This window comes from Ursus maritimus, unplaced genomic scaffold (assembly GCF_017311325.1).
Source record: "Ursus maritimus isolate PB19 unplaced genomic scaffold, ASM1731132v1 scaffold_1, whole genome shotgun sequence".
In the NCBI taxonomy this organism is placed as follows: domain Eukaryota; kingdom Metazoa; phylum Chordata; class Mammalia; order Carnivora; family Ursidae; genus Ursus; species Ursus maritimus.
Genome location: NW_024423343.1, coordinates 9430149 through 9446384, shown reverse-complemented (window position 1 = coordinate 9446384; position 16236 = coordinate 9430149). Strand labels below are relative to the sequence as shown.

General features: G+C 42.7%; 1 protein-coding gene across 6 annotated transcripts in view; it reads left to right on the top strand.

Annotated features, from left to right (window-relative positions):
• Positions 1–16236, top strand: part of FBXO36 (F-box protein 36) — an 84585-nt gene that overhangs the window by 47639 nt on the left and 20710 nt on the right. For all 6 annotated transcript variants that reach the window (XM_008690381.2, XM_008690383.2, XM_008690382.2 and 3 more), the window contains one exon: positions 5422–5530. In XM_008690381.2, the coding sequence (XP_008688603.1) occupies positions 5422–5530 (109 nt within the window). The remainder of the gene's footprint in view (positions 1–5421; positions 5531–16236) is intronic.

Genomic DNA, 16236 nt, shown 5'->3' with positions numbered 1-16236 from the left:
TCCTTTCTGGAGCAGGAGGGAAGCAATGCACGAGAACTAGACCGGGCAAGGTCAGCAGATGCCACAGCGGCAGGAGCGGACACAAGGTTTCTAAGCTGTCTAGGGTCAGTTTCTTCATTTGTAAAAAGAGTCGTGTGCCACTCACAGGAGCTTGGGAGATTCCTGAGACCTGGGGAGAGCACAGTGAAGCCCAAATCTCAACAGTCTTGCAAAAACAGCACAAGGTCCTCGGCAGCTTTTCTTGCAGGCATGTTCATTAACAAAACATTCTCAGTTAATAAGAACAATATGTTTGGGGCTCCTGGGTGGCTCAGTCTTTTGAGCCTCCAACTCTTGATTTCAGCTCAGGTCATGATCTCAGGGTCCTGGGATGAGCCCTGAGTGGGCTCCGTGCTCAGTGGGGAGTCTGCTTGAGATCCTTTCCCTCTGCCCGAGATTCTTTCCCTCCGCCCCTCCCCCAACTTGCACCTGTGTGCACACTCTGTCTCAGAGAAATAAGAATGATCTTTAAATCAGGATTTATAGACTTTGAGGGTTTCAAAAGAGATAAATATGTGACAATAACTACATGTGAATAACTATATATGAATATATGACTTGACTTAAGATGGGCTAATACCAGAATAGTTAGCAACCACTTCACGAATATTTGGGGGATACCTCTTAGCTCAGCTTCCTTCAAGCTGTATCGGTCATGTGAAACAGTTGCATTTACTGCTACGCTGATGCTCCTTCCCTCTGCATGTATAAATATTTTCCTTTCAATATTTGGATTAGTGGTGTATATACTTTTGAGTCTTTTCCCAAATGATAATTAACATTGCTCTATATTATTTTTTCACATATTCTTTTATTGGCTGTAAGGTATTCCATCATCTAAATGTGCCATAATTATTTAATTAGTCCCAACTATCAAACCCTTAGGTCAGTTCTGATTTTTCATTGTCATAATTAACCTATGACAAACAGTCTTATATCAAAATGTTATAGGATTTCTTCTCCTTTGGTGCCCGCAGTTCTTGGTCCTGCTGCTTAGAAGAATGAAGAGGTAGACCAGACAGACGAACAGTGGTGGGCTGCTAAGCAAAGCTTATTGAGCCACAGTAAAGTTTATTGAGCCATAGTACAGAGCTCCTAAAGAGGGAGGGGACCTGAGAGGGTTGCCGATTTGGCCTTTAGATCTAGGTGTTTTGTTTTGTTTTGTTTTGTTTTAAAGATTTTATATATTTATTTGACAGAGAGAGAGCACAAGCAGGGGGAGCTGAAGAGGGAGAGGGAGAAGCAGGCTCCCTGCCTGGGGCTCAATGCAGGGCTTGATCCCCGGACCTGGGATCATGACCTGAGATGAAGGCAGACATTTAACGGACTGAGCCACCCAGGCGCCCCAAGATCTAGGGTTTTTTATGGGCTCTTTGGTGTGGGCTGTTTTAATCTGATTAACCCTCTGTGTGCCTGTCATCCAATCACGTTTTTGTCATCTACCTATCACGTGGGAAAAGATGGAGGGCTCCTTCCGGGGTGGTGTCAAATCCTTTTAAGGGTGGTTTCCTCTCAGGGCGGGAGCTGGGTCCTCTTGGTCCTGTCTCCCTTTCTCCAAACTACCCTTTATTAAACATGTTATATACATTTCTGATAAATTCCGGAGGATAAATTCTTAACAAGTAGAATGTTTGGGTCAAAGGGTATGAATGAACTTAAGGTTTTTGATGGGTATTGCCAAACCAATGTATACCCTTCTCAATGATTATTAAGGGCTTTTATTTTTCCTTGTTCTTACCAGTATTAGGCTTTGTCACTTAAAAAAAATAATAACACAAAAACACAACTCTATCATGAGAGACAATAAATGGTAGAAAATATCTAACATAATTTTCTATTTTAGTAAGTATAGTATATGGAGCATAACTGAGTCTTGACAAGGCTAAGTAGGGATTCTGATTTCTGTGTTCTGCTCTGTAGAGGTGATCTGCTGACCTGAAGCATAAAGGTCGTATTTGAAGAAAGCCTTGTGTCTCAGAACAAACCCCGTGTTTATGAGTTAGAAGTAAGGAGGTTTGGATTCCGGTTCTAGCCAGTCGTCTTTCCTTAGGCAAGTGTTATATTCTCAGTAATTTACTTTAAATACCTCAGAGGAGCCAGTAGGATGCTTATCTGTGTGCAAGTTAACTTGAGTCTGTGCCCTGAGGACCCTCCCTCTAGAGGCCATTATTGCAGGCACTTCAGATATTGCCTTCTAAATCAGTACCAGAGGGTTAATTAGTCTAATGAATGTCGGAAATAATTTTTCACTGATGAAATGAGTAACGTGCAAGATAGGAGACAAGTAAGATTGTAGAAGTGTTTCTCTGCCTTTTTAAATATTTTATTTTATTATTTTATTTTATTTTATTTTATTTTATTTTAATTCCAGTATTGTTAACACACAGTGTTATATTAGTTTCAGGAATATGATACCATGATTCAACAATTGTGTGCATCTCTCTGTCTTCTGTTGAACAATGTAAGAAATAAGCTCGGTAACAGCACTGCTGGAGTAGTGCCCCGTCTAGAACTCCATGTGTTCTGGAACCCTCCACGTAACCAGGGATTTAGTTGCCTGATCTGGCCGGAAGGGTAGCTGATTGTGTCACCGTAATACAGGCGCACTTGCCCCAGGGAGAAACTTTCCTGTGAAGGTTCCCGCAGCGTGCCCATGTGCACAGCGAGGAGGGGACTCCCTTGAGCTTCCAGAAATGTAGTTTGGACTCTTGTGGTGCCTGCTTGGTGGTGTCTTTCTTGTGGCAGAATTCAACCCGAGACTTGCTCTCATTGTAACATACCTCCGGTGGTACGGCCGGAGGGAGAGACAACCCACCACTTCTTCTTCTTCTTTTTTTTTTTTTTTAAAGATTTTATTTATTTATTTGACAGAGAGACAGCCAGCGAGAGAGGGAACACAAGCAGGGGGAGTGGGAGAGGAAGAAGCAGGCTCATAGCGGAGGAGCCTGATGTGGGGCTCGATCCTGGAACGGCGGGATCACGCCCTGAGCCGAAGGCAGACACTTAATGACTGCACTACCCAGGCGCCCCACAACCCACCACTTCTAACTTAACCTCTTGGAAGCTTTTTGCTCCTCTGTACGAGTGGCAAGAGATGGACTAAATTATTTCTGACCTCCCAATTAGTTCTAAAAGTTCTAGATCGTATGGTATAAAGAACACAGCATTAGATTCAGATTGCCTGGCATCTTCATTTAATAGAAAAGAAATATTTGTCGTATTTAATGTTAATTTCAATGACATCTAAAAGAAAGGGAATAGAAAGGGAAGTTGAAGTATAAAGCGATTAAATAGCCAAGTTCTGTCTCTCTCCAGAATTCGTGCTCTTTCTCCTGATGCCCCTGTGCATCAGATAGATACAGTAACAGATAACTCTGCTAGGTACTAAGTCGTGTCCCCTTGAAATTCCTGTGTCAAAGCCCTAATCCCCAGGGTGACTGTATTTGGTGATAGGGCCTTTGAATAGGTCACTAAGGTTAAATGAGGTCATAAAGGTGGGGCCCTAATCCAATATGACTAGTGTCCTTATAAGAAAAGACAGATATTAGGGAAGCACACACGCCAAGGAAAAGCCGTGTGAGGCCCCAGCAAGAAGATGGCCATCTGCCAGACAAGGAGAGAGGCCTCCGAGACACCAAACCTGTCGACAGCTTGATCTTGAACTTCCAGCTTCCAGAACTGTGAAGAAATAAATTCTGTTATTTAAGCCCTTAGTCTTTTATTATGGCAGCCCTAGGGACTAATACGCCCTCACCTCCGTGGAGATGGGGTGGAAAGATGTTTAAAAGGACAATTTTGGGGGCACCTGGGTGGCGCAGTCGTTAAGTGTCTGCCTTCGGCTCAGGGCGTGATCCCGGCGTTCTGGGATCAAGCCCCACATCAGGCTTCTCCGCTGGGAGCCTGCTTCTTCCTCTCCCACTCCCCCTGCTGTGTTCCCTCTCTCGCTGGCTGTCTCTCTCTCTGTCAAATAAATAAATAAAATCAAAAAAAAAAAAAAAAAAAAAAAAAAAAAAAAAAGGACAATTTTGGTGAGGCTCCTGCTCAGAAATTCAAAGGTGGCAGGTTAAGGGGTTTCCTGAAAGGAATCAGCCACCACAATTTTGTGGGACTTAGGGTTTTGTGGCTTACTTATTCTATAGTGATCAGCACCAAAACCACATGAACAGTAACCCTTTAAAGGACCTACTTTCTATAGGGCAGGGTGCTAGGTAAGATGGTATGAAAAGTCTCCAGTCTTTCAGATATCAGGCAAGGGGAGAGGGGTGGGAGCAGGGCCTCAGGAGACGACAGTACACAGGGAGGCAGCTCTATGGGGAGAGGAAAGCTGGCTGAAGTCCAGGCCTGCAAGCATGGAGAAAGGAGTGAGGAGCAATGAGGTGGTCGGGCAATTCAAAGGCTGGGGGGGAGGGGTTAGGGACAGAGGCAAAGAGGTGGTAGGGATCAGGGCGGTAGCCCAAAAAGTCATACCCAGGAGCTGTGAGGACCCCAGGGAGCGATGGGTGGGTGGGGATGGGGGAGAGGAAACTAAATAAGGGGAGGGCCCATAGCAAGTTTCACCTGCTTAACCATTTTGACTTGGGCAGAGCCCTCCTGACCCTAATTGTAACCTTACAGGGTGATGCTAGTGAGAGAGGAAGCCAACCAGTTTCTCTGCACTTCCCCTGAAGCTTTGTCATCTCAATTAACTACGTAGTTCCATTACAGGTTGAAGAACGTGAGATACATTGGATAAGCTTCAGGGGGCTCCTCATGGGGGCCAGTAGTTGACACTGCCGTGATATCAACATAGAACTTACGTGCAGCCCATAACCATGGAAATGAGGTTTGCTCCAGATAAACCAACAGGCTCATAGAAGACAAATGGACTATCGGCGGATCCATTACCGAGAAGTGTCCTGTGTAATGACACTTACATGCATCAGACAAAGCATAATGGTGCTTTCCCCCGTGCTGGCCATGTAACTGTCGCTCTCTATGAGGAAAGTAGCCACTCATCATGCCTGCCCTGTAGACAGGAAGGGGGGCAGCAAGTGGAGCAATTACTTGGAACTGGCCCCCCAAGTTAGAGAATGCCTACTCTCAGAGACCCTCAAGAGACAGATAGCCATTTGGGTCTGCGTGACTTTAACATCAATTGACTTGATAGATTTTTAGGACTCCTTCCAGCACTTTGATTTTGTGACCCTGATCTCTAAGGAGAATGTTCACTGAGGCACAGACCTCACTTCTAATTGGATGTGACGCCAGATCGCAAAGTTGCAGCTGATGCTGGACGCACAGCCTTAGGGGCCTGCTGCAGTACTTTTTCGAAATCCCAGACCAAACTGTAGCTATTGGTGTTGGAGTCCGTTTTAATTCCTATCCCCTTCTGTTGAATCGCAGGTAATCTTTAGATGGTGGAAGATCTCTCTGAGGAGTGAGTATCGATCAACAAAGCCTGGAGAAGCGAAAGAGTCTCACGAAGAGTTCCTAGACAACTCCCATCTTCAAGGTAAGGAAGGGAGCACTTTCTGTACTTACGTTCAGTTCCCTTTCATTAGTGATAGATTTTGTCACAGAAATATCCAGCATATCATCCTTTGAAATATTGATATGTTATTATGTACTTAAAGAGAGAAAATTGTTAACATATCCCGAAATTTCTCTTGGGAAAAATCTTCAAGGGTTTAAGATTCCAGGTGAATATGTCAATTCCATTAATAATCTTAAGTTGCATAAATATAGTTTTTTCCTATAACATTTAATTAAAATGGGCTTCCTTTAGTTAAAAATAAATTGAAAGGTTATTTGAAAACATAATCAAATTCTCAAATCCTTGAACTCTTATCATTTTGGCAAAATTGCTACCATTTCTTTTTAATATCAAGGTTTGCTTCAGAAGAAGACTTAATCAGGTAGCATGTGGGCTAAGTACAAACTGCCCTCCGGTTTCCCCTGTGCTTTTTGCTGCCACAATATGAAAATTTCAACTAAAAAGCAGGGCGCCTGCGTGGCTCAGTTGGTGATGCGGCTGCCTTCGGTGGGGAGCAGGGGGGGAGGAGGGAGGCTGTTTCTCCCTCTCCCTCTGCCTGCCTCTCCCCCTACTTGTGCTCTCTTGCTCTCTCTCTCTCTCTCTGTCAAATGAATAAATAAAATTTTTAAAATAGAAAATAAAAAACAAACAATGGTTTTTAACAAACTCCCATGTACCTATCACCTGGTTTCAAGGATACTCAAAATGTGGCCAAAATCTCTACACCGAAGCCACTGTTCCCACTGGATTAGTTGCAAGCAAATCTCAGTTGTTACATCATTTCATGCAAAACTACTTCAGTATGTGTCTCTTAAAAGGATTCTCTTTAACTAAACTCCTTAATAATTATTTACCTTAAGTATAAAAATCGAAAACTAGAAGCTATTTTAGGAATTTTTATTTTATTAGGAGTTAATATCAAATACTTACATATATGTGTTCTCATTTTTAAAAAATTTTTATTTATTTATTTGATATATAGAGAGACAGCACAAACAGAGGGAGCAGCAGGCAGAGGGAGAAGCAGGCTCTCTGCTGAGCAGGGAGCCTGGTATGGGGCTCGATCCCAGGACCCTGGGATCATGACCTGAGCCAAAGGCAGACACTTAACTGACTGAGCCACCCAGGTGCCCCATGTGTTCTCATTTTATTGTTACAATATCCTTGTGACGTAACCAGTATTACCCCCATTTCACAAGTGAGGTTCAGAATGGCTATGACTTTCCAGGGTTCCACAGTTAATTTCAGACATTTGACAGGACTAAGCACTGAGAGTCAAAAATATCAAGTACATACATTAATCTTATTCTTAAAGACACATTCTGGGTAGATCTTTGATAATCAACACTCTTAAAAGACATTCTAATATTTAAATTATAGTATGTAATAGTTTTTTTAGGCAGAGAGTAGGTTTGCTTTGGCTTAGTTTCCTTAAACAGTTGAAAGTCTGGATTGATTGCCTTCAATTCCTGATGTTGCATACATCTCATTTTGTTAACCTCTTTGCAGCGAGGATTTATAAAATGCATTATGGTTTAAAAAGAACCATGTTGGGGAAAGACTGTCCACGTTTCACTGAATAAAAATCAGTCCAGCCACTCCTTACTTAATCGTAAAATAGACATGTTTTTGCATAGTTATGAAGTCAACTGTTATAGGGGAGGCTGGTCGGCTCAGTGGAGCGGGTGACTCTTGGTCTTGGGGTGACTCTATACCACATTGGGTATAGAGATCACTTGCAAATAATATCTTGAAAATAAAATAAACTGCTATATAACACATTTCATTTTCATGCCAGGATCCGTTTTACTTTCTAAGCATTGCAGTAACTACTGCAAAGCTTATGTCTAAGTGGCAAATATGCATTGACAGACCGGTGTGGTTTTCTAATTGACTTCCACAAAACCTGGCTAGGGACAGTGGCATTGCTTGTGTTCTGAGTATAGTCTCTTGCTTGCCTCAGACACTTCCAGACCCGTGCCCCCTGCTAGGATATAGGGGTGGGGGTGGGGCAACAGTGGCTTGGGGGTAACACTTGTGGGGTTCCTGATCCTGGGAAAATAGGCAATAAAGTGGGACTCTTAAAATTGCGGTTTGAGGGGTGCCTGGGTGGCTCAGTTAAGCATCTACCTTCCGCTCAGGCCATGATCTCAGAGTCTGGGGATCGAGCCCCACGTGGGGCTCTCTGCTCAGTAGGGAGTCTGCTTCTCCCTCTCCCTCTGTGCTCTCTCTCACTCTTGCTCTCTCTCAAGTAAATAAATAAAATCTTTAAAAAATAAAATAAAATAAAATAAAATAAAATAAAATAAAATAAAATAAAATAAAATAAAATAAAATAAAATTGTCTGAGAGCTGCAGTGTCCAGCTGGCTGGTGGCCTCTGGCCCCGAGTAGCACTGAGATACTGAATTAAATCACCTGGCAAGTTCAAAGTCTCCTGTGTTTCAGTTTTTAGACTTCCTAGAGCATCCTGGTCTCTGTCAGATGAGAAAACTCCAGACAATGATATTGTTTGGCCCCCTTCTGGTCCTTGGTTCTTAAGGAATCCCTCAGAAGGCATCTCTATAGCAGAAGAGGCGTGCCCTGGGCCCAGAGAGGGGCTCAGGGGTCCGTGGCCAGGATTTCAATCCCTGCTGCCTCTACCCAGCTGTGTGACCGCAGGCTGACCCTGACTCCCTCCATGAGCCCACTTCCTCCTTATACCTGGGGAAAAAGTGGTTATTCCATGTGGTCGCTGTGGGCACTCAGTGACCCGCCCATGAACGGTATTTAGAGCCGCACAGAGTGCATAATCAACTCGTAATCATTATTGGCTGTTGTGAAGTATTGGTATTTGGGTTTGATTTTTCCCATTCCCTCCTTACTGTATTCCCAAGATCTCCCCAAAGTTTTTCTCATCCGAAGGTCCTCTCCTACTGACATGGTACACACTGGCAATAGGTCTCTAGGACCTGGGTCACCCTTGGTGACAGTCCTGGCAGAGGACCGGAACCATGTTACTCTTGCTTTCTTGACCTCTCAGCAGCACTCAGCTTGGAGGGGACGTTTTCTTTCCCTGGCTTCAGGGAGCACCGAGCTCTTGGTTCTCCTCCTGCCTCACTGGCCCCTTCTCGGCCTCCTTGCTGGCTCCTCCTCTTCTCTCCAAATCTAAACGTTGGGGGCCAGGGGTTAGCTCTACTGCCTGTTCTCTTGACTGTGCTTAACTTCTGGGGGATTGGATCCGGGCTCTGGCTTTAAATGCCACCATACGCTGACAAGTCCCAAATGGATATCTCCAGCTGGCCCATCTCCCCAGAAACTCCACACTCAGATATTTATCTGGCTGCTCCCTTGACATCTCCACTTGAGTTATTTCTAATAGGCTCTCAAATGTAACATGTCCAGAAATAGCTCCTGATCTTACCCTCCTGCAAGAAAAGAAAAAAAAAAAAAGGCCCAAATCCTATAGTTAGCCTTGGTCCCTTTCTCTCACACGCTAGATGTAATCCATCAACAAACCCAGAATCTGAACGGTGGTTCGCAGCCTCCAAGATGGTTCCTAAGATGCCCACCTCCCAACATTCACACTCTTGTGTAATCCCCTCCTGCACTGTCCTCGGTCAGTGTGTGTGACCAGTACAATCTGGCAGGAGTGACGGTCTGTCACTTTCGAGGTTAGGTTATAAATGACACTACGACGTCTGACTTTTCTCCTTTCCCCTTTCTCTCATCACTCGCTGTGGGGGAAGTGGGCCGCTGTGCCTCGAGGCAGTCCTGTGGAGAGGCCCGGGTGATGAGGAACTGCGGCCTTCCGTCAGCCGCCATATGCATGAGCTTTCTTGAGTGTGGACCCGAGAGCCGCTGTCCAGGCCTCAGGTGATGCAGACCCACATAATGTCTTGACTGAACCTCAGGAGAGACAGACTCTGAGCCAAAACCACCCACTCCCACATTCCTGAACCTCAGACACGGTGAGGAAATAAATGTCTGTTGTTTTAAGCTAGTGAATTTGGGATCATTTGTTACGCAACAGTAGGTAACTAATGCAGAACGCTTCGCGCCAGTTCCAACTCTGGTCCAACCAACAATAACGTCTCACCAGATTATTGAATCAGCCTTCTAACTGGTCTCCCCTTTCCTACCCTTGCCCCACAGTAGTGTGTTCTCATCACAGTAGCCGGAATTAGCCCTTTAAGACGTATATCAGGTCACATTACTTGTCTGCTTTAAGCCCTTCAGTGGCTTCCTATCTCATGTAGGGTAAAAAGCCAAGTCTCGTAGTGATCTTCAACCACTCTCCCCTGTCGCCTACTCCACTTCAGGCACACTGCCCTCCCTGGTGTTTCTTGAACAAACCCAGCGTGCTCCCACCTCAGGGCCTTTGCACTTGCTATTCTCTCTGTTAAGAATGTATTTTCCAGATGTCCCCATGATTTGCTCTTCGTTCAGGTCTCTGCTGAAACTGCCTTATTACAGAGTGTTTCCCTGACCACCATACAAAAAAGTCACCCCTTCCTTCCTTACCTTGGAAGACCAGATCTTCCATAACACTTTTCACCACACGATATAGTCTGTGTTATTTGTTCACTTATTGTCTGTCTCCATCACTAGAATGTAAGCTCCATTATGGTAAAGACTTTGCTTTGCTTACCAATAGGTCTTTGGCACCCACCTAGAGCAATGCCTGCTACATAGTTCTGTAAATAGTTGTTGTATGAATTATTTGAGAGAACTCTTAGGGAGCAGGACAAGGTAAATTCTAAAAACAGATCCTTCTAAATTATAAGTCTGGTCCTAACAGAGTTCAGGGTTCTGATCAATGGTTTATTCCAGAGGGGGGAAAAAACCTTACACCAAGTCTGGTCACACTACCAGACTGATACTTTTAAGATGGTTTTTCAAGCACAGGGACTACATCTTATTAATCGTTCCATTTTCAAGATTGGGGACCTGGTAGGCACTTAGTATATATTTGTTAAAATGAACGAAAATACATTTTCTGATGAAGGAATATTGTTTAAAATAACAAAATCACTGTGCTCAAACTCTATTTTCATGGCCCTAAATTCATATAAGAGCACAAGGGGTAAATTTTAAAACTTACTAGTATTTTTTATACTTAAGATAGTTATAAGCAGCTCCAGAGTCATACGTCATATAAATCTGCACGAGTGTTCTAGGGCTGCCATAACAGAATACTACGGACTGGGTGACTGAAACCCCAGGAATGGACCTTCTCACAGTTCTGGAGGCTAGTTCAGGTTCAAGGTGCTGGCAAGGTTGGTTTCTTCTGAGGCCTCTCCCTTGGCTTGCAGATGGCCAGCCCACTGTGTCCTCACAGGGCGTGTCCTCTGTGTGTGTGTACAGACCTCTGGTGTCTCCGTGTGTCCGAATTTCCTCTTCTTTTAAGAACACGAGCCAGAATGGATTAGAGCGCACCCATATGACCTATTTAACGTAATCATCCCTTTAAAGATCCTTTCTCCAGGGGCGCCGGGCTGGCTCAGTTGGTGGAGTATGCAATTCTTGATCTCAGGGTCATGAGTTCAAGCCCCACATTGGGCATGGAGCCTACCTTCAAAAAAAATAAATGTAGGTCCTTTCTCCCAGTGCAGTCACACTCCAGAGGTTCTGGGGTTTAAGACCTCAGCATATGGATTTTGGGGGAGGTTGGGGGGGCATAGTTCAGAGCCCATAGCACAATACATATTTTCCATGTAGGGGGATTCCTGTAATCTTGTAAACAGAGTGCATCATTACTAAATTAGTAATTAATGATTGTAGTGGTTTCCTATTGCTCCTGTAAGAAACTACCACACATGTAAATAATAACAACTTACTGTCTTATATTTCTGGAGTTCAGAAGTCTCATCTGGCTAAATTCAAGGTGTGGGTAGGACTGCATTCCCCCTGGAGGCTCTAGGGGAGGAGTTGTTTCCTTGCCCCTTCCAGCTTCTAGAGGCACCCACATCCCTTGGCTTCTGGCCTCTTCCTCCATCTTCCAAGCCCGTGATGATGGCCTGCCCAACCTTTCCTGCTCTGATACGGCTTCCGTGGTCACATCTCCTTCTCAGACTCTGCCCCTCTTGTCTCCTCCTTTCCTTCCCAAGGACCCTTGTGATTCCGTTGGGCCCACGCAGTTAATCTGACCATCTCCCTGTCTCAAGATCTTTAGTCCCATCTGCAAAGGCCCTTTTGCTATGTGAGGTCACATACTCTGGAGATTTGATATAGAGCATCTTTGGCAGGGACATTATTCTGCCTACCACAGTGATAGGTGTCAAAGTCAAAAACATTGCTGAATTTATTCCCCCAGATTTGCATATTATTTTTTATTTTTTAAAGTAATCTCTATCCCAACATGGGGCTGAAAATCACGACCCGGAGATCAAGAATCAGGTACTCCACTGACTGAGCCAGCCAGGCGCCCCTAGATTTGCATTTTTGAAAGACAAAATTCGTATGTTTATTTAAAAGGCCGTTCATACATACATAGGAAACTATTAGCAGGCAGTTGATTGTTGCTTAATGCAGATTATTTCTATTCAAATCTTGGCTTCAAACGCGCTACATATATGACCTTGGGCAAATGATTTTGTCCAATTTTTTAAAGTCATCTCTACACCCAACGTGGGGCTTGAACTCACAACCCCGAGATCAAGAGCCGCATGCTGCGCGGACTGAGCCAGCCAGGCGCCCCTAATTTAGTCTCTTTAGATATCAGTTTCCTCAGCTGTTGACAATGGGAATAGTAACAGCATTTAGCTCAGAGGGTCCTTATGAGGAGTCATTGAATGAAGTGCTTAGAACTTGCCTAACACCTACAAACGAGCTATTATAGTTTTTATTTTGAAGTGAAAATTCCTTCTCTCTTCCTCCAAGCTCTACTCCCCAGAGATAACAATTATAAATAGCTTCTTTTGCATTTGAATTCTTTCTGTTTGGGATTGTGCCTGTTTGTTTACAAAAATAGAATCTTTAATTCTTTCATTTATTTTCCACTTACTACATTGTGAACATTTTTCTGGTAGCGTACATAAAGGAGTCACCTCGTCCTTTTCCAAGACTGTGGTGTTTCGTGGTAGAAATACACAGTCCTCCATTGATGGGCATTTCCAGAAGCCTTTGGGCACATTCTGGGACATATTTATGTTTGCACACTCATGTGAGAATATTAGTAACATAGATTCCTAGTCATGGAATTACTAGGACCAGAGAAATGTACATTATAAATTTTGATAGAGTGTTTTATTTTGAGTATTTTATTTTCTTACTGACTCTGTAGTTCAAGGCTCACTTGACCAGCGGGGGTATTTCTGTTAGCTAGCTTGAGTGGCCCTGCCATGGGGTTAGATGCAGCCCAAATGCCATGTATAATTTATTTGACCTTTATAATTATGCTAGTTTTGAAAGAATTTTAAATTGGGCAATTTAAATTATGTCAACATTTATTCATAAAATGAGACTTCGTTAATATTTTGATGTCACCATATTTTAATTTTGAGTAATTCAAAATAAAATGCCAATTACTTCACTGTCCTCGCAAAAAGCCCTCCAAAAAACTGCTGTATTAATTATACTCCATCCGACAGGATATGGTTTTCTTGCACCTTTGCCATCACTAATTAGATATTACTATTCTTTTTCATCTTTTCCAGTCAGATGGTGAAGACAGTGTCATATTTAAGTAGCATTTTCCTGACAACTAGTAAGTTGAGCATCCTGTCATGTCTAATTACCATTTAGATCCTTTCTGTAATTTGCCTGTTTGTTTTCGTCGTCCACTTGTCTACGAAGTTTAATTTTTTTTCCTCTGAGACCTTTAAAAATCTGAAGAAACATCTCTGGACTTTTTCCCTAAGTTAAAGAAATAGGAAAATTACCAGAAAATTAGCTATTGGAAATATTGTTAAAATTGAGTTTAAAGCAAAAATGTGCCTACATCAACTCAGTTGAAAGTGCTGATTCATGAGTTGAGGTTGAATCCAACCTAAAAATAAGTTGTTTTCCAACTTAAGTCCACTTTAAAGTTGATTGCTTTGATCTTTGAATGAGTTATAAGTGGTGGTTAAGTATTTAGGCCAATCCACAAAAATCCCTGTGATAAAACCAAATGACTTCAACAACCATATCTTCTGAAGCAAATGACAAAGGTTTTTTATTTCTGCTACTGCTTGACAAAGGGAACGTGGGTGATATAGTTCAGATGTCAAAGAATTGAGGTTCTCTTGGACATTTAGATGATTTGTGAGGAAAATGGGACTGCATGTTTGAAATGGGGGACTCTAACGGAAAATCGATAATACTAATCAATACTAATAATCCTGAAAGATTGGCCTGAGTTCTAGATCCTTGGAATACTGGTACAGCAGAAATAGGAGAGTGGGAAACAACTGGTTTTCCCTTATTTCCAAACCTGTGCCAGCCCCATGCGATGGATCCATGATCCGTTTTCTTTGGGACCCTCCTTCCCTTAGCCTGTATCTCAGCCTTTGACCTGGGACTTCATTTTCTCAGGCCTACCCACCACCTCTTAGTCTACTCTCCTCTTTCTCTCTGCCCTCTCAGATCAGCTTCTCCTTGACTTCAGCCTGGATTTCTAGTTTCTGCCCACCTGGGGTAGGGACCTGTGGGTGAAGGAAGGGTGGGAGTGTGTTGGAGGCAGAAGCCCTCCGAGGAAGTGTGGGAGTCTGGCTCTGGCCTACAGAGCAGGGAAGGCAGATGTCAGCAAGACTTTTCTTGTATTTTATCATCTTTTTAGTAACTAATTTTCTTAGATAAAAAAATGAATACATACACATAGTAATAGAAAAATTAAAAATTAAATCAGTTTAAAGAGGTTTTAGAATAAAAGTAAGTCTCCCGACTGTCCCCATGTTCCCCGTTCCTGTGACAACCATCATTAACACTTTTCTTGTCTATCCTTCTAGAAATGGTCTATGCGTGTATACAAAATATGTTAACACAAAAAGAATCTTATACATTTTGTCCTATACTTCGCTCTTTAAAAGCTTTAAAATTTGGGGTGCCTGGGTGGCTCAGTCTGTTAAGCGTCTGCCTTCGGCTCAGAATCAGGCCTGACATCGGGCTCCCTGCTCAGCGGGGAGCCTGCTTCTCCCTCTCCCTCTGCCTGCCACTCCCCCTGCTTGTGCTCTCTCTTTCTGTGTCAAATAAATCAAATAAACAAACAAACAAACTAATAAATAAATATAAAAGCTTTAAAGTTCAGAAATATCTTAAATCCACAAAAAAAGAAGATAATATCCACAACACCACTAACAAAAGATGTTAACATTTGTCACATTTACTTCATTTTATCCATATCCGTTTATCCATTCACGTTGGTGGGCTTTGCTTATAATACTGTCTTCTTTCGATGGCTGTAGTGTCCGCAGTGCTCTTCTCTTTTTCCTTCCTTGAGAATGCTAATTTGTGCTTTCTCCTTTTTTTCCCATGACCCCTTGCTACGGGTTTATTCAGTTTATTATTTTTTTCATAGACTTTTAGCTCTGTGAATTTTCCCTGTTTTTATTTACTTATTTTTATTATTGATTTCCGTTCTTACCTTTATTGTTTCCTTCCTACTACTTCCCTTAGGTCTGATTTGTTGTTCTTTTCTTAGCTTCTTGAGATAGAGGCTTAAAACATTGTTTTCAGCCATTTTTCCCATAAATTTTCTTTAAGTGTAGCTTTACTAATTTTGATAGGTTGTAACTTTATTCTCATTCAGTTGAAAATATCTCCTAAATTCCATTTTGATTTCTTCTTCGACTCTTAGATTATATAGAAACATTTTGTTTAATTTCCAGGTAGTTGGGGATTTTTTGGTTACTTTTTTTTCTTGCTTTCCAGCTGATAACATGTGATCAGAGAATCAGATACTCTAAATGGTTTTAATTTTGTTGTCATCCTTTCTCAGGGCCATAATAATCCCCCCTTTATCATCCCAGTTTCATTATACACGCTGCTGAAGTGAGTACAGTATTTACTTAATTTTTTTAAAGATTGTATTTATTTATTAGAGAGAGAGAGAGATTGAGAAAATGAGTGGGAGGAGGAGCAGAGGGAGAAGCGGACTTCTTGTGGAGCAGGGAGCCCAGTGCGGGACTGGATCCCAGGACCCTGGGATCATGACCTGAGTCCAAGGCAGGTGCTTAACCAACTGAGCCACCCAGGTGCCCCCATACCTATTTTTAATTGAAAATATCTTGTGACTTGTCTCTCATATTTTAGTCTTTAACTCATCTCAGGTTTATTTTGGAGTATGATGAGAAGTTAAAACTTTTTTCTGTATGGCCAATGTTCCCAGCATTATTTATAGGACAGGATATTTGGTTTGTCTGATACCAACACTACACTGCTGTAATTACAATCTTTATGGTAAGTTTTCTTGCTTGTTAAAATGAATTCACCTTCCTCCTCCTGTTCTTTACCAGGAAAGAACTGTTTACCTGTTCTTGACTTTTTACCCTGTATGTGAGTTTTAAGATCAGCTAATACGCCATGCAAAAATCTTTGTTGAGATTTAATTTTTTTTTAAATTTTATTTATTTATTTTTTTGAGAGAGAGAGAGACACAGAGAGAGAGCACAAAAGCAGAGGGAGAGGCAGAGGGAGAAGCAGACTCCCTGCTGAGCAGGGAGCCCCATGTGGGACTTGGTCCCAACCTGAGCTGAAGGCAGAGGCTCAACCCACTGAGCCCCCCCC